We start from the raw sequence: 26,655 nt of genomic DNA, 5'->3' as shown, positions 1-26,655 counted from the left end.
GACGATTCGCCTCAAATATAGCTTTTTATCACTAAACTAAATTTCTTGCCTAAAGCAGTCACAGCAACATCCAGATTTGTTAGTCAAACATACTCATGGCAGCATTAGTAGGTTTGATGATCGTCCTTAGAGGAAGCCGGCGTTCACCTGGTTTTACTGTATGTGTCCAGACGTGTGAAAAGCCTCATCACGCGTTAATCTGCCAGACAGACATCATGGCTGTGAACACAGGCATGTTTTCAGTTTACACACAGACAAATCTGAGACTGATCCTGTCCTGCTTCACCGCGATGGACAGGAAGCGAAGACCTTCAGCTGGAAAAGGAGCCAAGTGAAGAACAAGGTGGTGTGAACGGTAGGTGATGCCTCCGCAGCTGTGGCTCAGAGTCCCCCTCACTGGATCCTGTTAGTGGGGTTGAATGGAGCTGTGTCCAGTGGGAGCCAGTCTGGGGGAACGAGGAGCTGATCAGAGTCCGGCCCAGACGTCCGTCCGCCGGGTTCTGATGAGCAGCACCAGCGCTGGACCGCTCCCTTCACGGACATTTTTCCATCGGCGGTGGGGAATCAAACGATGCGCATTCCAACACATTTCATCCAGAAAACAACTGCCTGTATTATTATTTCCTGAACTCCACCCAAACCACTTTTCCACATGGAGCTTCATTTCCCCAAATATAACCATACTTCGTTTGGGGAAACTGGCCACTTGAGAGACGATAAACTTGATCTGGGATTAAAGAGCAAGAACCACGAGGAAACAAAATAAATCCTTCTGCCTTTAGACCCTTTACAAGATCCTGCTGATGATGGATGTTTGGAGAATTGAATACATTGTGTTTTAAAAAGGTGGAATAAAAAAAGACTTTGATGTAAATGTCCTGAAAATGGTTTCATACACTGACAGTTAACAAACACAGTATCCAGTTCAAAAGTGAATTACTAATAGTAACATTAAGCTGAGAAAGGTTTTTTACATGCGTTTCTGGACTCTGCTCAGCCGCCGGTGCCGCATAGAACTGGACTCGCTGTGCGGTGACAGACAGAGTGCTAAAAATGTAAACCAGTCCCAATGTATGGGATTAGAGAGATTCCCCCAACGCTCGCCTCTCAAATAAACACACACTCTCCAGGCTCCAAGATATATCGTTTTTATTGTACGGACAGAAAATTATACAGTCTGTGAATGTAAAACATTCCCCGTCGGGCAAATGAGGAGCCAGAACAGGAAAGAAACGTGTAAAAGAGGAAGCAAAACAGGGAGGCGGGTGGAAAAATGGATGTGGAGAGAGGAGACGCGGGACCAGGCAGAGACCTCACTTCTTCTGATGCCTGGGAAAATAAAAAGAAACACTGGTTAGAAGTGATTTTGTCCATTTTCATTTTAAAAGCTGCCATGTTTTTACTGATATAGCATAATGGGGTAAATGGGTGTCGGCCCTGAGAGGGGACCAAAGCATGGTCATAATGATCCCCATGTTTTTACAAGGTGACTGTACAAAGGTAATGCAACACCATTAGCTTTGGGCTTAACTACCTTTAATGACCAGTTTTTGTTGACATTCGGCGGTTGTCAGACATTTGCTCTGTGAGCTTTTACTCTCCAGGCCTAATTACACTAGGGGGCTATTTCCACGGGGGACGGAGAGGACTGATGTGTTAAAATACTGGTCTTGCACTAAAGCTGAAAGTGACTGCAGACATTTTTATAAACACGAACATTGCTTTTGTAAAAGTCTCTCTCTATTAAAGAATCTGTATCTTTTGTTTGCCAAGTATAATACACAATTCAATACTCACTACTTTTAGCTCTTGTATATTAAGAAAAGACTTGCATTGTGAACATTGGAGCAGTATTAGTCAAAGCATTAGAGCTGAAAGGCTGGCGCTCTACATGCACTTGGCTGTTTCTCTAGAGTTAATGACTCTGAAGTGACCTTTCCTAAACTTCCTGTTAACCGTCCTGCAGAGACGATGCAGACACCATCTGTACAAACAAAGCCGACTCTTATCAGGTAGATCCACGTGAGGCCCACAGCCTGGAAAACACACATCTAGCTCAGGACTGACTTGTTCAAGGGCACAGTTGTGTTTGAGCGTCGCGGTAGACGCCTCGTACGCCTGTGTAAGCCATAAAAGCAAATGGACAACAAGCTGCACGTGTCCGGTCTGTCACACAGCCCTTGAAGCTCATAAAGACATGACACAGTGTGCTCAGTGGCCCTAATTTGGACACAGACACCGCAATCGCTCATCACACCCGCACACACAGCTCCTGCCTGGCAGCAAGGCTGCAGCCAATATGGCCCAGGACAAACACAACAAGCACCCAGGAGTGAGTGAGCGTCCGGCTCACTGGCAAACACGGCAGCCAGTGAGCTGGCAGCGATGTTTACATACCGCAGTCAGTGACGAGTAAAACTGGGTTAGGCCTGGAATCAAAAGTACAGACCTGCACTGTGCGTTATGTCTTAATGGTACTTCCTATGAAAACAGCCTGACAGCTGTGGGTGAGTGGGTGAGAGCCAGCAGCGTTTTCTTAGAAGACAAGTGGCAGCAGTGAGGTTAAACTGTTTTAATAAATAGAAACACGGAACATAGAACTAGTTTTGTTATGATTGAATGCAGTATTCGGTGCACATACTTTGCAGGAAGAACATTTCTACTCGTCGATATACTCGAAGGGCTCGGGGGGCTCTGGTTCCTGCTCTTCCTCCTCGATTTTGGGGCCGTGAGCAGAGACAGGCTCCACCAGCTCCTCCTCCTCTTCGCTGGTATCTTTCATGATGATGATCCCTCCTGTATGGAGCTGGTGACACATGGAAAATCAGAAAGCGGTGTCAAACTCCACAGGTGGCTGATTTACTGATGTTTATAATTTAAATCATGCTCACTTAGAGCTGAGAACTAGCTGCATCACATTTGCTTACGTCTTACAGAACATATGCTTATTAAACAGCTGGACTCAGACTTTACAGTCAGGCTACACAATTATGAGCAGGTGACACAGCAAACACTAATCCTCAAACTGAGGAACCTGGAACGCCCAGAATCAAAAGAAATGTCAAAACTGAGTTTAACCAGGTTGTTATTTCCTGTCAGGTCATGTTTGACACAGCTGCAGACATGCGCTATGGTGTCACAGGTAACTGATACAAAAGCTCACAACTACCCAAAACAGATATTGTAGGTAACAGTATTTAACTGAAGGAATGCTTTTCCCAGTGTAACCATTGATAAAGCTTCAGTAATGCAGCAACTACACAGTCTGATAATGTGGAAACTGTGGTTTTGCTTGGCTTAAAAAATCCCAGACAGAGTTTACAATAATAATTTCTTTGGAAAATATTTTGCTCAAATTAGGAACTCAATAAAAAGACAGGAAAACTTTTATTAACGTTGCTGATCCACATAATAGGCTTTTAATAAAAACCTGTTGACGTTGAACAGATTTAAGTCTGTAAAACCTTTTCACTTCCTAAACCTGTCTTTGACTGTAAAAACAAAGCCTTAAAAGGAAGAGAGCGGCAGAAAACTCTGGACGAGCACGACGCCTTTTTGGCACCTGAGACCACATGTTGTACAGCATATTACTGTGACCTGTCCTGCAAGCTGGGCTCAAACAGCGCTTCCTCTTTACTGGACTGGGGTCGTGCTTGTGAGGTCACTGCACATCATCCTGCCGTTTACTGCAAAAACTATCAACATTTACAGCAGGATCGCAGTCATGTGGTTTATGGGCCAGAGGAAAGGAGTGTTTCTGAACTTGTAAATACCCAACGGAGGCCAGAATTAACCAACGGGACGGATTTGTTTTGAGGGGAAGAGACATTAAATCGTTAAGTATCACAGAAGACTGACACATTCTGCAGCTAACCAAAGTGACGAGAGCAACATATTTGTAAATGACTTAAAAAGCAGACGGTGAAAGGAGATGGTAGATGCCTTCGTTTAAAGGAAAGCCCTGGTAACTCTCTGGGTTTTATGTTTCTATCAAGCCAAAGAGCTCTTAAAGTGTCTCCTGCTTCTTTACACACAGTCACTGACACACATGTGGAGCAGCTGTTACCGGTTTGAAGGGCTGGTAGCGGCAGGTTTCAGGCATGGTGAGCACTTTGAGCTGAGCGGGCATCACTCTGGCTGGATTCTCCAGGAGCTGGAGGTTTGGCTCCACCTCTTTCTTCTTCTCCTTCTCCTTCTCCTCATCCTTCTCCTTCTCACCTTCCTGAACCTCCTGTAACAGAATGAGGATCTTGTTTTCATGCTCTTCATAGTGACTCTAGTATAGTGTCAGGTATCTGTTGACTGTTCGGTGGTTTCACTGTTTATTTCCTTAATTTGTCTTTCTATGTTTGTATTCTTTTTTTAAAATATACACTGAATTCTATTCACATAATCTTGCAGAAAAATGCACATAAGCAGCGTTTATTTGACGGTATTTGACAGAATGGAGGAGTTGAATAATACATTATGCTTTTTCTTTCATCTTGTTACTCTGCTGCCCTTGATGGCTCGTCATTTGTTGAGCCATTAGACATTGGAAACCCATAAACAAGCCAATGGAGGAAAGAAGGAGCCATGAGAGCTGGCAATACAAAAAAGACCCAACTACATCATGTCCTGCACATGTTTTGATCTTTTCTCCACTGGCCCAGTCTCTAAATAAGCCTTCAAACTGGAGTGTTGGGCCACGTACAGTGACAGTGAACGTAACAATGGGTCTACTTCTACAGTAAAATAGATCAGGAAGTATCAAGTTGCAGCTATCGAGAGGTAAAATAGTTCATTTACTAGTTTATCCTGATGATATCTGGACAAATAATGATCATATTGTAAGACTGAAGGCAGATCTATATTATGGAACTGAACGGAAAATGACAACCAGAACCACTATAAACCACATGATCCCAGTTTGGCAGGATACCTCTCTTACAACTGACTCAGTAAGTTTAGTTAAATAAATTCAAAAGCCTTAGAAAAGAGCAGCAGGGACATTTGCAGGTTTGTCCATCAGCACCAGTGCTGAAATGTAGCGTGATGGAGTGGAACAAACATGCTGCTTGAACCTAAAGAAAATCCAAGTGAAAGTCAGACTGACTGTGAACCAACAGAGAGTGCCAGTGGGTGAATGAATCAAGAAATAAAGTTGTGTGTAGATTGTGTATGCTGTCAATGCAGAGACTGATGCCTAGGATCTGCCACAACAACACAATATTCCACTTAAGACTGAACAATCTCTGGTAACGGATCTTAACTGCTCTGACTGCAGGGCTTAAAAAGGAACCTTTTGGTGATTTTCTGAACGAACACCTGGTTAAAAAGAAAATCACATAAGAGACTGCAGGACATAAACTGCAATATTTCATTGTACAACCATTACAACCAGTCTGGGAGCACTGTAAACCTTCCACACATAGGTGGAAAGATCAGTTCATTTGTTTACATTCAGGCCAGCCACCTCCAGTACAGTCGAAGGTGTTTAAAAGGTGAATTAAATGATCCTTCTGTTATAAAACATAAACCCCCTACTCTTGAAAATGAATCTTCCAACAATAAACAAAATGATTTACTTTTAAATGTAAACTGTCTTACTTGCACTCAGAATTCTTTGAAAATGTGACTAGTGAAAACAAATGTGGGAATAAAATAGGACGATTAGTACTGAGGGAGGAGAAGGTTTGGAGCTTGGGGTGTTCTCACTCACCACTTCCATCTTCTCCTCCTCCTTCTCCTTCTTTTCTTTCTCCTTCTTCTTGGCTTTGGCTGTTATGGAGAGAACAGCAGTGGATACCTGCCATGCAAAGGGAGAGAGAGAACGGTGAAAGGCAATATCATACACACTCAGACCTTCTACAAACATGGATAACAATTTACAAAACTAGTCAACCATAAAATAAACACCGTTTGGTCTTTTATTACGGACTTTAATAGCATGTACGATTCTGAAATACAGTGACTGAGAAAAGTAAGACAGAAAAGCCAAAATAATAAACATAATGGGCAAGAAAATGAGTTTTGGAGGCAGGGCTCAAAATTACACACATTACACATCACAAATCAATATGAAGTGAGATCAACTTTCTTCATCTAATAATTTCAGAAGAGAGAGAGCAAGTCATGTTGATCTGTGCTGGCGCCTGAGTTCTCACCTTTTCCTTTTCTTTCTCCTTGGGAACCTCCAGAGCTGGTGGGTAGGCAAAGGTGGAGGGCTTACAGTTGGAGCGGTACTGGACCTTGGGCATCTGAACATGAAAGAGAAAGATGTTTATATATATATATATATATTTTTTTTTTTCATGCATTTGTGTAAGATACAATTTTACGTGACAATGAAATAAAGCAATGTTGATATCAGCCACCTAAGTGTCGTATGGCGGCAGAGTGATTGGGTAGTTTCTCCTGAATAACAAGTGTCTGGAAGCAAAATGTGCTGCTCAACAGCACACAGGAATGTTCTCTGTCTAAAACAGAACCTGCCTGGCATCATCTGCTGTGGAGTTAGACAGGTGCCGAGTTAAGCCCTGTCACACTCGATCCTCCTGTGGACTCACAAGGGTCTTAACAAGGCACAGGATTGTTAAGCTGGGAATGCACAATATGCAACAACTTGTGCATGTGTCCTTTGTGTCATGTGCTGCAACTTGCGGTAGCAATAAAGAGATAATGCCCATCTAATGTGGCTTTGAGACCACCGTATGTCACACGTATAGCTTGGCAACAGTGAGCAGGTGGCAGGGAGCCAGAAAACGGCCACCGTCAGAGGACCTTTCAACGCCAACTGCTCTGCAGCTAAATGAAGCGGCCTTAGACTGCATTCTACTTGAATTTAATCATCGGTGCTATGATATAAAAAGGTAATGTCTATTCATTTAAAAACCTGTTAGCAATACTCTTGGGATGGAAAACCCTTCGTTGTTCCAATGCTAATTCAAATAGCACCACCTAAATATTGTGCTGGTCCTCTTAAAATGCAGTGCTTACGTACCTTAAGGTCCTTGTTGAGGCCAATTATAGCTGTTGGTGTGAAGGCCAGCGACAGAAAGTGGGAGAGGGGGAACCAGAACCAGAACTGGGTGAAGACGAGCAGGCCGACTATCGATGGCATGTGAGTGTGACCCGTCCTGGACTGCAGAGAAATTGTCACGTTCCGTCCACCTAAGAAAGCAGACGTTAGAGCGTTCAATGTCAAAAGGCAGATGCTTAATGTATGTAAGCAGCTACATGTCCACAGTTTGGAAATGACAATAGAATGAAACAAAATGCAAGATCATTTTATTTATTTCTACAGTAACATGAAAGGTCATGACATTAAAGACCAGGGCTGTCACCACCCTGCTATGCTTGGCTTTTGGCCTCAACCTGATTGAGCTGTTGATCTCAGGAGGATTTAAAAAGACAGAGACATCAGTTACGTACAGTACAGGAAAGCATTGTCTACAGCATCCTGCATTTAAATGAATAAAACAGGCTACATTGATTGTGATTATGGTTTACAGAAGGCGAATAATTTATGGAGATGCTACATTTATACTTTACTATATTACATTAAAGTATTTATTTAGGGTTAATGTTCATTAAATAATTAAATAAACTTTATTTTGCAGATAACTCATAAGATGATCCAAATGCCAGTGGGGCTTTGGCCTGTACCCAAAGGCCTTACAAAAGGAGTCACAGCCCTCCCTTGGCCTGTCCAGGAGAAACAACACAAGGAAAGACAGAGGGAGGAGGAGGAAGAGACAATAGCAGGCAACCCTGGTAAAACCTGTCAGTTGGAGCTGAATAAATAGAAGCTTTCCTTTGAAAAAGTTGGGAGTAGCCCTTCCAGCTAAAAATTAAATCAACCAAAACAATAGCAGTTCAATCATTTAAGGTTTTGCTTTTACGTGCGGAGACAGATGATCTGATTACATGGCCTTATCTTGACACTGAATACCCTGTTGACACCATAACAGTTCCACAAACGCAACATTCTCCAGAATGAGTCACAAGGTGTGTTCACTGTACCGTAAGACTGTGCTGAAGAGTCTCTTAAGAACATAAGAAGAGGTTGAGAGCACTTGACTAGCGGGTTCCCCCTTACTGCTCTTTTTGCCAGCTCAATTTTTATTCCAGTGACTTGGTGAGGGAAGCCAGGGATAGCGGTGATTGCTCAGAGGTCTAATATGACTACATCAACAACCTGTCTGCATGCCGTTTATATTTTATACTGACAAAATAATCCAATAGACAGACAGGGTTATTAGGTAAAGACAAACCACAGATTAAACCTAATTAATGATGTATTTCAATTAACGAAGGATGGCCAGTTTAAACGGGAGTTCACATGTAACGGGTGAGAGAGACAACAAGCAAAAGGGCCCGACATTTGCTGGCGATCACAAAGTGTCTCTCTAATCACTTTAGTCCGTCAATTAACTACATCCACACCTCAAATACCCCCAAACCCCGACAAAACCCAGAAAACAAAAACATTCACACTGCAGGAGCTCTAAACAGTAGAGCTTCAGCCTGGAATGTGTTTAAACCATAAGTTACAGACTGGAGCTGGACTGAAAACGGGGGTGTTCGCTCAGAGCTGGGTTTTGGCATGAAGCATGGGAAGGAGAGCTGGGAGTGTGTCTACAGTCTGAAAAACAAGCCGAGTGGTCAGACGTGGTCTAGATGCTCTCACGCAGAGTCATCTTGGCTCCTCAGCGTGACTGCATTGTGATTAATGTGCTTGATTTGATATATGATTGAGGTCCCGATTGTCAATACAAAAAGGTGTGGAGCCAATTAAGAAGTCATTTTACGTGTGAAGCTAAACATTGAAAGAGACATTCCCACCCAATGAATAAAACAGGGCGACTTTTTGACATAGGCTTCACTCAGTAAGTAGCAACAGCCAACGGTGTATTTAAACACCAATGTGTAAACAGAGCTGGTTTCTTTTTGGCCTTGCACAAAGTTTTCTATTGGTGCTAAAAAATGGGTTTCTACTCGTGCCTTTAATAAAGGTTTGGGGTATACATGTGACTATGGGCGTGCTCTGTGATAATGTACAGCTCTGTAGGACCTCACACACACTGCATGCTTGAGTCCACAAACACTTGCACAGACACACAAACACTGGGACTATCAGACAAACAGTAATCACCAGTGGGAGACCAACAGGCCATATGGTTCAGAGCAGAGCCAAGCTACGCTAAGGTAGGACCGCCAAGCGCTAATGCACCTTAACATGATCTGTTCCAGAGACCGAGAGCACGGGTGGTCAGCCAAAGAGCGCTACTCTGTGTTTGCCTCAGCATAAAGCAACTCAAAGACACACACATGCAGAAACCCACATCACAGACAACAGTTGACTTGTTTTTTTGCGTCTGGGGGCAGGCAGGACCACATACCAGCTTGATCTCTTGTTCTGAGTGACAACAATAAACCCATGCCTGCTGAGGGAACCCGAGCCCCACACATCTGAAGACATTTAAACTAAACATCTGTATGTGTTTGAAGACAAACCTGCATCGAGGATTCCCTGGGCCAGGATGGCACCGAATTTGGCCATAACGTCATCATGCTTGTCGTTTATCACCTTGGCATAAAGCTGTCGGAACTGATTCACCTAAAGTAATGATCGGAAAGAGAACAAGTTACTGTACAATCCTTAGGGCTTGTGGTCATTAGTGTCACACCAACAATTATGTGATATATTAGGGTTTTGTTTGTCAAATCTGTTGCACACTAGCAGCAGAATATTCATGTTAGCACATTTTTAACCACACACCTGTTGATTGTGTATCACCTTAGGGGTGCTGGCACTACAGATTCCTCAACAGATGAGAAAAACCTTCCCTGGCAAACCAGTCTTTGAAGTACTGAGTGCTGAGAGGGAGAGAGTGTGTGTAGCTATTGGTCACTCTCCAGTCTTCCATGACAGACTAGTTTATTCTGTCTTTAAAGGTCTGGTGTTCTCTGCTTTGAGTCAGATCCCCCCTCCCCCACCTTCTACTCAACAAAAGATGTGGTCTCATTTTAACCACCGAGGCATGTTGTTGGAGTGCAGAGAACCAACATGTCACCCAGACAAAACCCAGGGCAATATTGGCTTGTCAGCTTCAGCCTGTGATTTTGTGAGCTAGTCTAATATTAAAAGCAATTTCTTTGGTCTTTAAAATACAATAAAGCTTGGACCAAATAAACCAAATAAGAAGCAATGACATTTTTCTTTAAAAAAATTGCATATACCTTCGGACAGGTGACTTCGGTCTGTTGAATCATGATAAGGGCAGAAGCAATGAGGGCGCCTTGTCTCACATAATTGACTGGGTCATTGGTCATGGGCTCCAGCAGATTGATGGCCTCCTGAGGAAAAGAGGTCACAGGAGAAAATGTTATGTTGCACAAATTAATTACTGAAACTATTTTCAAAATCCACAACATTTATGGGACTTTAAAAATCTACTGCCTTAGATGGAAGCAGCAATAAATGACTGATCATGAAAGGACTGGAACAGAAAAAGGTCCTCTTGTATGCCAACTGAAGAAAATACAAGGACCAGCACGTAGAAAACGAAGTCGCATATATTGCAAAAAATAAAGCCACTCAGGTTTTCCCATTTCAGGACAAAACAATAGCAATAGAATAAGCAATATCACATTGGTGACCGTTCTCTCCGGGTTCTCCGGCTTCCTCCCACAGTCCAAAGACGTGCATTAGGTTGATTGGCTTCTCTCCATTGCCCGTATGTGTGAGTGTGTGAGTGAATGGTTGTCTGTCTATGTGTTGCCCTGCGATGGACTGGCGACCTGTCCAGGGTGTACCCTGCCTCTCGCCCGTAGCCAGCTGGGATAGGCTCCAGCACCCCCGTGACCCCGCACTAGGGAGTAAGCAGTTAAGAAAATTGATGGATAGATTGACATTGGTGACCATTTCACCGCTGCGTGTGAACTGTTTAATTTTATATTAACATAAAACATAAGTTTTAAAGTTAACATAAAAAAACTGTCTTAAAAAAAGAAAAAAAAAGAAAAAGGAATTAGATTATGATTGAAGATGTTTCGACGCTTAGAAGTGGGCCAACAAAATGAGTTTGCTTGTCAAGTGTTGTCAGGCTAAAGGATTAATATTTACTGCGTGAAAATTTTTGGAATTCAACTGTAAGTGAAAAACGAGAAGTGCAAATTGTTTTTGTTTCTGCCTCTCAGGCGCGTCAAAGAGGGAATAAATAGTCAGACTGAAGCTGAAAATCGCATGCATTTTACAGCCTGCGTAGCTTCTAATGTGCTATTCCCCAGGAAGAATATCAGTGCAACATGGGCGCTGGTGTTTGGCTAAATACAGGAAAAGATTATCAACAGAAGGCAACCAGACGAGGCAAATTAATGACATTAGTGTCACTGATATCGAGGTTGCCCTTGACAACTATGCAGCAGTTACGACAAGCCCTTCCTTCTTCAGTTTCCTCCCATGATCACTCATCAAATGAGGACGTGTGCGAGGACCACCTCCTCTACTTTCCGCTATTCTTGCCGAGTGGTAATGGCTGTAACCCACACCCCCGGACTGAGAGGGAGGTGTGAGCTCCACCATGGGGAAAGAGAAACAAACTGAGATGATGACAGTGGAGGTAAAATAAACCATATTTCATCAGTGCCCTTGGCTCAGCGGGCAGCAGTGTACCAGGATAGGCCGGGGTGTAAAGCCAACACTACCTCACCACATCCTCTTCCTGATAGGTTGCTGAGGGGTTTAATTGAGCGTCGTTACTGTCAGGCCCAATCAGCAGAACAGGTCGAGACATAATATAGGTGCTCAGGAGTCTACTAATCCAGTTACAGTTGTCGACTGTTCTCTATAGAGTTGTGTCACAGCACAAGTTAAGAATTCACGTTCCAATTCAGTGCTACTAAAAATTGGCTAGAGGGTGCTTAAATAAACAGATACTTTACCAAGACATTATTTCCATTTTCATACATAATTATAAAACAGTGTCATACAGTCATGTACTGAACCACTGAAATGGTTCTTGTGCCTTAACCTGGGGTTAATCACTACCTTCGCATGCAAAAGTCTAGGCTAGTATAAATATTACAAGATGTATAAATGATGGCTCTCTCTAAATAGGTGGCCCCCTTCCTTTACTCCAACATTATTGCGCTTACTAACGCCCTAATGTGCTCAAAGTCTTATGCAATCTAGATTTGGACAAGCGAAACATGTCTCTGTCTCGATCTTTACATAACTCTATGTCAACTAAGATTTTTCCTTTCTTTACTATTTTTCTGGACTCTTGGGAACGTAGACATATAGCATAACTTCAATAAAACCCATTTTACCAGTAAATCGCTCCATGACTCTATCACAGAGTCCTTTTGTGCCATTTATTTATGGAAACTATAGCATATTAAAAGGAGTAATTTCTCACCTTGTTTCCTGTTCCAGCACAGCAGATGCCCAGTGCCATGGCGGCCCCACATCGAACATGAGGGTTATAGCTCTCTGACAAGAGAGACACCACGCTGGGACATTGCTCTGGAGTTCTAGTGGGGGAAAAAAAAAGTGTTGTTTGCAGATACATTAAAAGCATGTTTCAACACAAATATTAAAATAGTTTTATTCTGAAGCTGTCCCTCCTCTAAGACCAAGAGAAAATAAAAAACAAATGACTACTTGCAATAATTACAATTATAGTTATCCAGGTTTGACAACAATTAGAAAAGCTTGTTTAAACTGACTGTGCAAAGGCTAAAATTTGTAGAAACATGGTACAAAGGGCCAAGAAAAATGGCCATTAAGACATTTGAGTGCCATTCATCCATATCTCCTTAATGACAAAGAGCAATTATATGATAGCTAGACAAGGTGCAGAGATAATAGCTAAAGAGAAAGAAAGACCTGAGTGAAACAGCAAGGGTTTAAAATATAGGACATTGATTTATATCTCTGAACACTTCAACATTCCAACTTCCAACATAGAGAAGCACCATGAATCATGTCAAGATGAACCTTAACTTTTATAGTAACATAACTGGGTTGCCTTGCGTCAATTCCCCAGAGATGCTTAATGTGAAAGCTCAGGACAGCACAGGTTAAAAAGACATGGCTGAAGTAATCTGTTGCTGATTACACAAGCACTCTCTGAGCCTGACAGTTCGACTGATTAGGATCACAGGGTCTCTGAATTTCACACAGAAGATTTGATCGGATTTAAACACACATTATTAAACAACGAAAGTCCTTATTTAAGTCCTGTAAGGAACCTGACTAAAACAATACATAGTGCCAAAATGGAAAAGGAAGATAATTGCTTCCTCTACATTGTAGTGTGTTCAGAGTTGTCAGACTAAAGTTCCCAACAAAAGAAGTGCTTACAGTGCATTCATTGCAGGAATTAGAAAAGTATGAACAAGGGCATGAGATGAGAGGAAGGTTATCTTTAAAATAAATAGACACTAGACCAAGTTTATAATGTTTACAATTCAGTAGAGACTACAGCAACCTGAGACACCAGTTGAGAAAACTGCAATGGTTTTACAATCAAGAGGAAAGAACTATGTTGAACCAACAATGTCTGCATTTGAAGGCAATCAATTCAAGAGACAAAGTCAAACTAAGCAGCAGTTTTAAAGTACTACCCGGTACATTGAGGTAACCTGGGATATAACAAAATGCATTATTTCCTAATCCACTTTGATCAGAAGACAAACGATTCAGCAGCCCAGACTCACTTATTACTGCATTTAGCAGACCTTGGCAGTTATTAATGCACTCGCACTGTAAGAGAGTAGATCTGATTAGATTATATCCCGCCTGTTACAACTAGACACCAATTTAAATCCTGAAAAGGTCCTGGTCAATGTGAATATTAGACAGTCCAAGAAGCCCTGTGCCGTTGCTTAACACAAAGGATAAATGAAAGGGCAGAGCTGCAAACAACCACATATGTGATCAGAGAAGGATAAAGGGACATAAGACAGTACACTAGTTAAATGATAAACTACATTTTGGTAAAGGCTTATGTACATCAATTTCTAAATAACAATAATAATAATAATAATAATAATAATAATAATAATAGATAACCATACCAGGGTATGGCACATATTATTTGCATTTTAAATGAATTAAAAGCATTTTTACCTAAATCATTATCATATCTTCATAAATCAGGGTAAATCCCAGCAGGGATTATTGGCTGCAGTTCTAATTTTTGAGAGAGCAATTATCATCTGCTGACAGCAAACTATAGTCATCGTTTATTTCTGTCTTGTATCATGTTTTCCAAAAACATTGAGTTCACAGTCAAAAACATTTTGACTTGTTAAGGCCTGGAGATTACTGGAAAAACAGTTAGCTAACTAAAAGAGAAAATTAATTGTATTTAAATGACTTTCTCAGCATCAAAATGTGAAGTCTACAAGTTGACTTTCTGAGCATCTCACAAATACCCAAAAGGCTTCTCCCCATACACCACTGCTTGCTTCAAATAGGAGTGAACTAAGGGTGACAAATATAAACAGTGGGACGGCTGTGTTGGAGGAAATTACCTCCCAGAACCGCTGGCCTGTTGCCATCAAGGAGACATTCGTCTCTGTTTTGTACAGACTGAGTCACTGGTTAAAAAAAAAAAAAAAAAAAAAGGAGGGGGGGTGGGGGAGTGAACAAGACGCGAGGGAGTGTGAGCTGATTATGGACTGTGAACAGGAGGCAGAGAATGGGGAGTGGGAGAGAGTCGGAGGAGCCACAACATCTGAAAGTTTTAGAGCCGTGATCGCGGTAGGTGATGCGAAGCAAGACTGGAGGTTCTTCCAACATGTGGAAGCAAAACAAACTCCACATCACGGACTGATCCCGACCGACAGATTTAGTTGTTGCTGCTGCTGCTGCTGACGGGAGACATTCTTTGTCACGTTTATGGGGAGGGTGGAAATATAAAAGAAAGAAAGGAGGTGCTAAAATATGTGCAAAAAGGTCTGAAAGGTACTGATGAGCTGCACTGTTATGATACAGGGGTATGGAAAAACATTTTGAGTTCAAGATCAGCACTGACTTCAGGAGCAGGTAAGAATCATGTCAGCTAACTGATATTTGTTTCATTTTTTCCATTTGCTAGTATGCCGTGTGTTCAACTGTAGAAATGTATAAGACATGAGGTATTAAGGCATCGTTCTCTACATGTTTAAACATAGAATATTTCTACTGTAGTGTGAAAAATATACACAGCGCACCACCTAGAAAAAGACCCTCTTCATTTGTTACAATGAAACTGTGGAACACACACACACACACACACACACACACACACACACACACACACACACACACACACACACACACACACACACACACACACACACACACACACACACACACACACACACACACACACACACACACACACACACACACACACATCACTGTTCAGTAACCAACATGCTGTTCTTTAAAGGAGATGCAGCGGGTGACAAGAAAGTGATCTGTCTGCTACACTCTCATTGTGGAAATACTGACAACGTTTGGATTATTACCAGTATCGGAGTTTATAGTGTTGGACTGGATTTCAGTGGATCCCTTACAAATATTGTTTGCCTGCAAGTAGTGAAGCGCCCTGTCCACCCGAGCTGCCCTGCCCTCTGCCCATGCCTGTGGGACCCAGTGACCATGCTGACCGAATGTCCAACACCACAAGGATCAGAGCCCCGACCCACACTCAGGCCCAAAGCCACCTCTGCAGCACCATGTCGTGGACAGGCGTTGCTCGACTCGAGACAAACAGCTCTTGGGCAGAAGACTCTCTTGGTGAGCTGAAATGGGCTGCCCTGCTTATTGTCATAGTGATCATCCCCACTATCGGAGGAAACATCCTTGTCATTCTTGCAGTGTCACTTGAGAAAAAGCTGCAAAATGCCACCAACTATTTTCTGATGTCGCTTGCTGTGGCTGATCTACTGGTGGGACTCCTGGTGATGCCCATTGCCCTTGTCACTGTACTTTACAGTAAGTGTGACACCCGGTTGTATCTTTAAAACGATTGTGTGCAATCACAAATACTCTGTAAACGACAGAACCCCTCTTCGCTCTACTTCTAAACCTCAATAATTAAAAAAGCCATGATGCATTACTATGTTTAAACTGTTTTAGCCCCTGCATGCTGCCCTGGCCTAAAACAACAGTATCTATAACCCAGACAACCAATATAAACAAATGTTAGCAGCAATTTGCACAATAAACTAGGCTTTAAACTGAGTGTAAACGAGAGCACTTGTCCACAGGATGTGGACATAACCAAGTGCAGATATTTAACCAAGATAGTCAAGCCATTAAACAATCAGCAGTTTTTGAACCTTATTAGCTGTGTTCATCTACCAAGCAAAACAAGGCAGCATCCTTAGGGGAAGCAAAGAAGGATAAAAATAGTTAGTGAGCAAGATCAGATAGAATCACGGCCGTTGGTAAACAAATTATTAGAGATGAACATAACAAGAGATAGTGGACAATAAACATGGTACTTCCTCTGGCAGTGTTATGTTAGCATTTGCTCAGCTTGGGCCATGTTGCTGGTCTGGGTGTATATATCCAACATAAAAAGAAACACACAAATAGTGATCAATTCCAGGGACAGTTGTGTGTAAATACAGCTAAATAGAACTTGATTTAGGTTACAACTGTTTATGTATGAACACCACTACAAAACATAAAGCCACAGTGAAGCATTTATTTCTCCAATAATTCAATTTGAGGACAATGAACAATGCTATAATCATGTCCTGCAAACATCACATAAGCGTGTAGCAGAGAGAGAGAGAGAGAGAGATCTTCTAAAGACATTACGTCCAAGAACTCAACTAATTACACAAAAGTTAGCAACCTGGTAGAGAGAGGTTTGAAAGTGAGTTTGTTTAAAAAAGGTGTTAAATTTAACATTTAACTTCCCAAATTTATAATAGTCTTAATGATCAATTTGTCTGGAGTCACCGTGAGAAAGATGATGACATCGGGACATTAACATTAACATTAACATAACAGGGCTGTAAAAGGCCTGAGCAAGTCAACAGTCAAACTCAAGATTAGCTTCTGGTGGGAAACACAGCACAAGACGTACCATACATAGTAATTATAATAGTAAAGACAAACTGAAGGCCAAAAAGTCAATATTCATCTGAATATACAAAGTTAAACAGCATGTGGTTATCAAACCCAGACAATGCAAGAATGTGACCCTTTTACAATAAGCACAGCTGGTAGTGATCAACATCTGCTGGGCAGATGAATTCAAGGCGCACAAGCAGCACATTGAACAGCCAGAGCTAGTGTAAGCAGTGTAATGTATAGTTATGATGACAATAATCAATTTCACTAATCTGGTTTAGTGAGTCTTCCTGAAGTGTAACGCTAAGCAAGAAATCATTTAACCCTGTGTTCATCTTTTGATTAGCTATACTAGAATATAGTATGACTTTTGTTTGATTTCAAATATATCAGAATATCACATAATATACATATCTCTGGGGTAGTTGAGCAGCAGATTCACTACTTTTTTTAACTGGACTTCTATTACATATTACACAGGCATCAGCATTGTAAAACTTAGTTTGTTCTAAATAGAAAATCTTCCCATACTACAGGGTATACATATACACATCAGTAAAAAAAAGCCTAATGTTGTGTTAGTTCTTATCTGCAACAAGAAATATTGATATGGATAATTACAGCACTACCCATTAAAAAGGCAGACACCGTCTATGTTGACATAGTGAGCAATTAAAAATCCCTCCAGATGAAACTTAATCAAAACTATGGCTCATAACTTACAAAGTCACAAAAGGGAAAGCATGGCTTAACAAAAACTAATTATGCAAAGGAATTATTCCAACAGGCTTTTGCAATGTTAATGCGGGACAGAACAGAAGCCAGAACGATTACTTGCCAATTTTATTCCAAGAACTGAAAATAAACACTACTGTAGAGCATGGACTCCAGCACATCTACATAAAGAGCTTTTAACTCCATAAACAGCCAGGGAACCCTCCCTATTCCAGTAAAGTCAGTCCTCACTGACATAAACAAACACCAATCTTTTGCATGAGTGCTGCTTCTATTCCCCCACAATCACAGTCCCACAAGTTGAAGTGGAAAAAGGGGTTTGGAATTAAAATGCACCGATGCTCCAAATCAATACATTATAGGAACTACTGAGTGTAGAGGTACTTCCTCAGATAAGTGAAGCCCAAACAATCTTCAGAACACAAACAGACACAGACACAGACACAGACACACACACAGACACACACACACACAGAAGGATTAATTCCCTTTTCATTTTCTCTTTAGATTCTCGCTGGCCTCTTCCAGAATTCCTCTGCCCTATTTGGCTCTTCCTTGATGTGCTCTTTTCTACCGCATCCATCATGCACCTATGTGCAATTTCACTGGATCGATATGTTGCCATCAAGAAACCGATTCAACACAGCCAGTACAAATCCAGAGCTAAAGCAATGGTGAAAATTGCACTAGTATGGCTCATATCTATCGGTGAGTATAATTTCAATATTGCCCGAGACAGTATTGTCAGATCAAGATGAAATCTCATTTTTTTTCCTCTAAATTCCTGGAATGAAACATGATGGTTTATATATAAATTTAGAATATTGATGGTGTTAAACCTGACTAAATTTGCTCAAAACAGTAAACATTGTTCAATCATTGTTTTAATAGCCTGATAAGTGTCTTTTGAATTAATGCACTTTTCTAGTTATGGGTAGTTTCATTAACCTTTTTAAAAGTATTATCAACTTTTTTCAGTTGTTTGGACCTTTCTCTCCTTTACCCATTAGCATCTTCAACATTTTGAAACTTGTAATTTCATAGGTTTGTAGTTTAATTGCACTTCACTTTTTTGGGTTCTGCTTTTAATGGTTTGTCATTTGGCCCACAGGTATAGCTATCCCAATTCCAATCAAGGGGCTTAAGAACTACCATCTTCCTAACAACATAACCTTCAACAGTAACCACACATGCCTGCTGAAGACAGACACCTTTCGGGACTTTATAATGTTTGGCTCCTTGGCAGCATTCTTCATCCCTTTGACTATCATGATGGTCATTTATCTACTTACTGTTCAAGTTCTACGTAAAAAGGTTTATTTGCTTAAGTCAAAGGTGACTCAGCGCTTTACCTACCCAACTGTTTTTCAGAGGGAACAGGTTGCAACCACCCCTCTAAGTGAGCAACTGAACATGGAGGACAGCAGAGGCCTCAGGACGCAAGAAAAAACAATCACAGACTCAAACTCTCCTATAGATCAAATGACTTTTCGTAGAATGTCAACAATGGGCAAGAAGTCAATGCAGACTCTAAGCAATGAGCAACGTGCCTCAAAGGTACTAGGCATTGTCTTCCTGCTGTTTGTAGTCATGTGGTGCCCTTTCTTCATCACTAATATCACCTCTGTGTTATGTACCAGTTGTGACGTTAATGTAATCACGCGCCTTATGGAGATCTTTGTTTGGGTGGGTTATGTGTCATCTGGCATCAACCCACTGGTTTACACCCTTTTCAACAAAACGTTCAGACAGGCATTTACACGTTACATCACCTGTAATTACAAAAGTGCTAGTAATGAGCCAGGAAGGCAGCCATGGGCCTCAAATGCAGACCGGACACTTGCACGCATTTCATTTAGGTCTTCAATGACAGAAAACTCTAAACTGTTCATGAGACGAGGAATGAAGAACGGTATTGGATCAGTGAGCTACCAAAGTCCAATAAGGTGCCGGCAAGGACCTGTACACTTATCTAGTGGCGTCATATTAGACACAAAGTTACTGAGCGAAAATGAAGATGGTAAGCAGGAGGAACATATTACATGCTTATAGAGCTACTAAGCACCATTAATACAGGTAAAAATTAAGCACCTGACATATTTGGTCAAAATTGTAACTCCCCCAAAATTGCCTAATGCTGCTACTACATAACAAGTCAAATTCTTTCACTGTGTTGTCAAAATGTTACTTAGTGGGTTAACACAACCATTATAATGTGAATTTTTACAAGCAACAATACATACACACTAGGATTATTAAAAAAAAAAAGAGTGGAGGTTTTCAACCAGTACTGGTGAAGAACAAAAATCAAAAAAATCTAAAGATCACACACACTTCAACTTTCTTATTTTTTGTTTTAGGGATGACCAGTACGGTCTTTCAAATTTCTCTGTACCAGATGCTTCAAAACTATTGCACTGTTTAAATGTATTTGCTGGATCTTTGGGAAATGCTCTTTTGACACAAAATGCTTTCCGAAATGAAAAAAAACTGCATACAGCAAAAACTAAATTAAGAATAAATGGACACTTAAATGTTCTATACAGTCTTTTTTGTTTCTGAACAAAAGAAAAGTGCCACTTCTATTTTACTATTGGTGTGTATACGTACATGTTATACAACATGAGGTTATCAGAAAAGGCAACTACAGCAGATTATTGAGACTAAGCGCAGACCAAGTTTGATTTGGATGGTTTAAACGGTAAGCAAGTTTCAACCTATTTATAACACTCCTCTTGTCTGACGGTCTGTCTTATTGTTAACAAACAAGTGTATGATTTAGTATGAATTTAATATACCCGTATTTAACAATTAGACTTGGAGGAGTTTTGCTTTTGTGCAAGTGTGCATTTTGGGAAAGAGGAGGCAGGGATCCTTGAGCCATTAGGGTGGGACCGTAGAGGAGGCCAACTAAATTGCTCTGGTTCAGAAGTCTTTCCAAACACAGAAGATTTACACAGAGTTTATTTAGCGGCCAATTGATCACACTAAATATCACACAGCCTTTTTTGGGCTTAAAAATGTACACCAAGATATTTGTGCATTGGCTAGCTTCCCTGTTTAACACCGCTCTTGTCTGCGATGGCTGAATCCCTATAAACAGCCAGAAAAGAAAATGTGTGAGTGACAATGGCAAGAACGCCCCGCTTCCCATGACAGAGGTGAAGTCCTCCATGAATATTAGGAAGGTAATGCAATGTGTACTCAATGTATCCAAGTTGGCTTATCTTAGAAAAAAAAGGCAACGAGCAATATGTAGTCTCTGCAGCATGTGAAAATTAATGTATACAATTTTCAGGCAAATCAGCGGCAAGCTTACCTGAACAAAATGAAGCCAATGGATTCAACAGCAGCCCTTCTGACATCATCATTCACGTCACTCACCTTAGAAAAGAAAAGTAGTCAAATAACAAACTTGTCAAATCTTACAACTAACCCTAACAACTGACAACGAGGCACCTGCTCAAAGTGATACTGTCTAATATCTCTAGCTTGTACAAAGTGCCATCTACAGGACATCATGTTGAACTGCTCAAACCTTTCTGTTCTGTTAAATGTAAAAGTATGAATTTGTAAATAAAAATCAAGTGTTTCAAGTGAAACCTACATAAACTTTACAAGCTAAACTAAATAAATGTAAATCACAGTATTGAACTAAGTATTACTATGGTAATTATCACTCCAGCAACAATACTTCAGCTCTGTGGTGAATCTTTCTTGCCTAAACTGTGTGCAAACACTCACTGCAACATGCAGCAGACGTCGGATGGCCTTGTTGTTTCCAGAGCCACAGTAGGCCATTCCCACAGTGTACATACCAGAGCGCCTCAGGATGGGGTCCTACAACAGATAGAGAAAGCAGCAGAGGTTTTAGTCAGTGTCATCATCATTTCCCAAACCTAGCTTTTACGGAAGGGAGACTTGGCAGGAGTCCAACAAGTGACAAGGAATACACAAACTGCTTATATACTGCATACAATAAACATGAGAACAACATATTGCCATTCAGCTACTTTTAGGGTTTACTAAAGCCTCTTCACCTAGACCTACACTCACTAATCTACATAATCTTCACTTGACAAGATGGTCTGTGGCAGACAAGAGTAAAATCAGGGTCAAGACAATATGACAATTTATTGTAGTCTTGGGATGACTGATGACAACTGAGGGTGAGTGACTTTCAGCCTTACCTTGTCTCTGCAGAGGCTTTCAATAAGAGCATCAGCCTCCTCCATGCGTCCATACATGACAAGGGCTATTCCCACGGCCAGACCACGCAAGATCTTCTCATGCTGCGTCTCTTGAGCGTATCCTACCATGTCCTCAATGGCCTGAGCTGACTTAGAGCCCAGCATTACTAAGCCCAGAGCCAGGCCTGCTGCTTCACCTGAAAAATTACAAAATATTGTCCGAATAAGGCCATAAGCACATATAGTATTGTGGATAAAATGTTGATTTAATAAGAAAAGTAATGGTGACTATTAGACCACGCACCAGTGACGGCATCATCCTGGTAAAGATTGGACTTTAGTAGATCATAAACATCTTGTCTGGCTGTTCCTAATGCAGCCAAACCTAGGCCAAGGGCTCCACCATGACGGACAATCTGTAACAGAAGAAAATACATCATGAAAGACAAACAATTGAAACATATAGTTTCCAACTTTCACTGTGGTTTCATCATTTTGAGAAAAAAAAGTCTGTATTTTACAGTAAACCAGATTTAAAATTAAATCTAAGACAAATAAGAACTTGCATCGTTGCCGGCATTCTTGAGTTGACTGAGCAGGTAGTCAATGATGTCCCCACCATGGTTGGCATGAATTAGCCCCAAAGCATACAGACCACCTCCCTCCTGGTATGCTGAGCCAGGGGAGGTATCTTTTGGCAAGTAGGTGGCCATTAACTGCAGAGCCTCTTTCTCATGACCCTGAAAATCAAAGAAAAGTATTATAAAATACAATTCATTCTTCTTCTGTATAACTTGTTTCAACTTCTCATCATAGTGTCAGACATTTACCTTGTGGATGACACCAAGGCTTGCTGTGGCTGTGAACTTTGCCCAGTTGGTGGCTCTTGCAAGCCATTCTAAGTTTTCTCTACAAAGAAAAACAAAATGGTACTTGAGTTTCTCAGTCTATTTGGGCAAACAGATAGAAATGTGTTTCTGGGTCTGACAGAATGGTTACCTGAGGAACTGATCACTTGTTGTTCCTGTGTGCATGAATGAGTTTGCTATTACTGTAGCTGTGTGGCACACTGAATTTCGGACTGCATCCTGAAGTGACAGAACAAAAACATCTTTAGGAGGCAGCAGTCATGTGCAGTGATTTTACACAAACTACACTTTCCTCTAAGACACTTAAGTTCTCACTGTTGCTAGCAAATATTACCTTGGTGTTTTTCAGAATCATTAGATCTGTATTGTTATTTCGAATTAGGAACTGCAGGTGCAGCTCAATGGCCATTTCCCCGCTTAAGATTTTGATCATCTTGGCATTCTGGTCTTTGGGCTCCTCTTTCTGTAAAAAATAGAAACGTTATGAAGCAATGATTATTTGCCTACTGAATGAAAGCTGCAGACAAATATTACACACAACTTACAGCTTCAGTTGGTTTTCCGGCAGGAGAGCTCCCAGCCTTGTCATCTGTCTCCATTGCTTCACTGTAATGCAAAAAAAAACAAAAAAAACAACAAGAAAACAAATTCGTCAAAAAAAGAAATGTTCCTTTTTTTCCAGTAAATAATATTGTGCATGTTTTTGAAAATACTATTACTTAAATATTTGTTTCCTGCCATGCTTGAAGTGGCTACATTTACTATTTTTTGCCTTTTCCTAATAGTTACTGGCAACAATGTGCAACACCATGTAGGTTTGTAGACTGTGACATAAAACAAAATAAGCGGAAAGCCCTAATCCTTTGCAAACAAAACTTTGACAGTGCTTTAGTTTATACATTAGAGCACCCTTTATCTCCCCCCTGCAAACCTGTCTTTGTCGGATGTGGGTACAGTTCCTGTATTTGTAGAGCCAGGGACTGCAGGAATGGGTGTTCCTACTGTTCGCAGGTTTTGGATGACAGAAGATAGGAACTGCTGGCTGGCACTCTCATACAAGTCAAAGCAGATCTGATACGCCATCAGGAGGTTGTCCTCCTTTACAAGCTTTTCTAGGATGTCACTCACAGCTTGTGGGTCATCTAAGAATATTAGACACTAGTAGAGAGGAGTGGAACAAAAATAAGATTGCAAACTTAATGTAGTATCCATACAAAATATGACAAGCTTCCAATATTGCTCTTGCTGATAAAAATAAAAATTTATAGGATATAGTATGTTGGTTCTACAAAAAAATAGTACAAGAAAGTATAACTTCAAAACATCCCAATAGTAATAATTAAATTTGTTTGAAGATTTGTCATTTACCTGACAAACGTTAATGAAATCCGGCTTTTCCAGATTCATGTAGAGCTTGACCAGCACCCGCAACACTTCATTACGGAATTTCTTGTTCTGCATCAGCGACATGCATACCTTCAGGCTGTAAGCAAGGAGGCCACTTACATCATTCTGTATAGGAGAATAAATGACACGTTATCAGCATGTTTCATGACAAATGATTCTGCACAGTAGTTATCAAAATCAGCCCCCATCTCTTCACGTGAAAATTAATAAAAGGAATTATTACTGTTACAATCTTGACAAGTTGAAATTCTTGTATCATTGTATTACCATGTAATGCATCCAGTGTCAAAACGTGTTGATCATGGTTGTGATTGTTGAAAGTCAGTCAGGAAAATACAATTATCCCAGACCACCCTGATTTGTAAATGAATGTCATAGCAGGTGCTGACAAGCCAACATAACAGTAAATATACCAAATTAATGCAACTTATTCATGAAATAGTCAGCTGCTCACCGATTCCAAGATGGTTTTCTCAAACATGTCAAGACGTCTAGTCTCCAGGGCAATTCCAATAGCTTGCTTGTACTTATGATCATCAAGGCAACGCAAGAACATCTTGTTGACAATGCCTTCCAGGCGTGGATCAATGTCTTTCTTCTCCTCATCTTCTGGCAACTCAGCATTCTCCACCCGAAGCTTGGTGTAGTGGTCGATGCATTTGGCTGGATAACAGGCAGACAAACACACATTAAAAACGAATTTTACTGACAAAAAAAAACAAAAAACGACTTCCAGCTCAATCCAAAGATAAGGACAGCTAAATAACTAGGCAGTTAGTTGTTTTTTAATCACTTACCAATGATGGTCTCTACATATTCTGAGTCGTCTGTGACATTGAAGAGCTCTCCAGCACCAAGAGCATAGTTCAGAGATTCCTCAAAGGCTCCGAGGTGGTAGAAAACCTTAGAGGCCACCAGTGCAGCAAACGCTCTGCTCCGAAAGGTCTCATCCTCATATAAGACCTCACTGTTAACAAATTGGTATGAGACTAAAAACCTGTACAGCATATTATATTTTTTTATAAAAGGCAGGCTATTTAGTTAACAGAGCAATGTACAATTTCAGTTAGTGACTGCCTCTCTGCACACGTATAAATAGAGACACTTTGAGCCAATGTTGCCTTGTTTAATATTCATACGTCCGCAAGAGTTTGGAAACTGGAATCAATAGTACTTACATTTTATCTACTGATCCTGAAATCTCAGCCCAGAAGTCGTTCACAATGGAATCTAGCTTGTGCAGAGCAAACTCCTGTAAAGACAACAAACATTTCATATAATACTATTGGAGCCTAATCATTGCTTAGTGTTCAATTCAATTTAATGAAAAATGTCATTGTCTGTACCATGTTAAATCTATAAGGTCAGTGGAAAAGCTACATTTGGTGAGGTTAAATAACAAGAAGATTATGTGTCTTAACCCTGGGTGCCTTAACTATGTTGTGCTTATTACCTTGAGCTGTGGCTCCTCCTCATCGAGGAGTGAAATTATTCCAGCTAAAAAAACAAACAAACAAGAACAGAATGTTAATTTTAAATATCAATTGATTGATTGGGATTATTTTTCCATCTAAAAAGGACTGGTTTTAAATTTAAAAGGTTTCAAAAAAATACAAAATGAAGTGTACCTCTTCAAATACAGTATAATATTTATAATATATTACTTTTAACATTTTATTTAGTACATTACAATGGACATAGATATACATATACATATATATATACAAATGTAATAAAATATAAAATCTACGAAAGCTGCTATATCAAGTTAAAAAAAAACACAGCTACAAAAACAGATGCCAACACTATAACACACAACTGAGCAAATCCTATAGCGCAAAACTACAATGAACAACAATCACAGAAGGTACCAAAAGAATATTTCTTGAGAAAATGTAATAAGTTTATGAGCCACTGATGTCATTTAGTAAAATGATTTTATATAAGTTCACATACTGCTAGTGACAATGTAACTATAATTTACTATGAACTACTATATTCTGAAAGCAATAAAAATAAAAGCGTCGACTAAGGTTTAATTTTCTAATACATTTAACGACTGACTGTTAACGGCTATGCTAGCTATGTGACTCAGCTAAATCAATGGCAGCTATCTAAAGGTACAGCTAGCAAAATAGAAGCAATTTCTGGGACTTACCGGCAGATGTAATCATGACTGGCTCTTTATTCCCTCCTAAGCCCCACGGTCCTGCTACAACAGCGGAATGCCGCGTGTTTTTACAGACGAAATGAAGAAGCTAAAAGATTTGCAATATCAGAAACTACAGCGAAACCCAAAACAGCCGCTGCTAATTTCGTTAAGTCCAGTACAATCCCGCAAGTCCCTTGCGAAGGACCTCCGAGGGGGCTGGCTTTAACTGTGCCT

General features: G+C 40.6%; 2 protein-coding genes across 3 annotated transcripts; one reads left to right on the top strand and one right to left on the bottom strand.

The window, feature by feature from the left end:
• Window positions 1-1,132: 1,132 nt before the first annotated feature.
• psmd1 (proteasome 26S subunit, non-ATPase 1) lies at window positions 1,133-26,627 on the bottom strand. Its single transcript, XM_029147498.3, has 25 exons — window positions 26,428-26,627; window positions 25,723-25,766; window positions 25,448-25,521; window positions 25,067-25,236; window positions 24,724-24,932; window positions 24,231-24,374; window positions 23,794-24,020; window positions 23,408-23,468; window positions 23,197-23,325; window positions 22,993-23,081; window positions 22,824-22,902; window positions 22,560-22,733; window positions 22,298-22,409; window positions 21,994-22,190; window positions 21,548-21,643; window positions 21,123-21,187; window positions 12,405-12,519; window positions 10,225-10,341; window positions 9,499-9,601; window positions 6,983-7,152; window positions 6,147-6,239; window positions 5,702-5,788; window positions 4,067-4,231; window positions 2,642-2,806; window positions 1,133-1,329 (listed from the first exon to the last, which is right to left on the bottom strand). Exons 1-24 carry the CDS (start codon window positions 26,441-26,443, stop codon window positions 2,660-2,662), a joined length of 2,883 nt encoding a protein of 960 aa, XP_029003331.1. The 5' UTR covers window positions 26,444-26,627; the 3' UTR covers window positions 1,133-1,329; window positions 2,642-2,659.
• htr2b (5-hydroxytryptamine (serotonin) receptor 2B, G protein-coupled) lies at window positions 14,630-21,116 on the top strand. 2 transcript variants are annotated; one of them, XM_055507797.1, is made up of 5 exons: window positions 14,630-15,040; window positions 15,429-15,778; window positions 15,860-15,976; window positions 18,311-18,511; window positions 18,915-21,116. In XM_055507797.1, the coding sequence occupies exons 2-5, from the start codon at window positions 15,619-15,621 to the stop codon at window positions 19,853-19,855; spliced, it is 1,419 nt and encodes a 472-aa protein (XP_055363772.1). In that variant the 5' UTR covers window positions 14,630-15,040; window positions 15,429-15,618; the 3' UTR covers window positions 19,856-21,116. The 2 variants fall into 2 exon arrangements, with proteins under 2 accessions (XP_055363772.1, XP_029003332.1); XM_029147499.2 differs by having other exon boundaries at window positions 15,429-15,976.
• Window positions 26,628-26,655: the final 28 nt, after the last annotated feature.

Source organism: Betta splendens, chromosome 4 (genome assembly GCF_900634795.4).
Source record: "Betta splendens chromosome 4, fBetSpl5.4, whole genome shotgun sequence".
NCBI classification, from domain to species: domain Eukaryota; kingdom Metazoa; phylum Chordata; class Actinopteri; order Anabantiformes; family Osphronemidae; genus Betta; species Betta splendens.
Note: the sequence above shows the minus strand (reverse complement) of the source record. Positions and strands in the feature narration are given on the sequence as shown.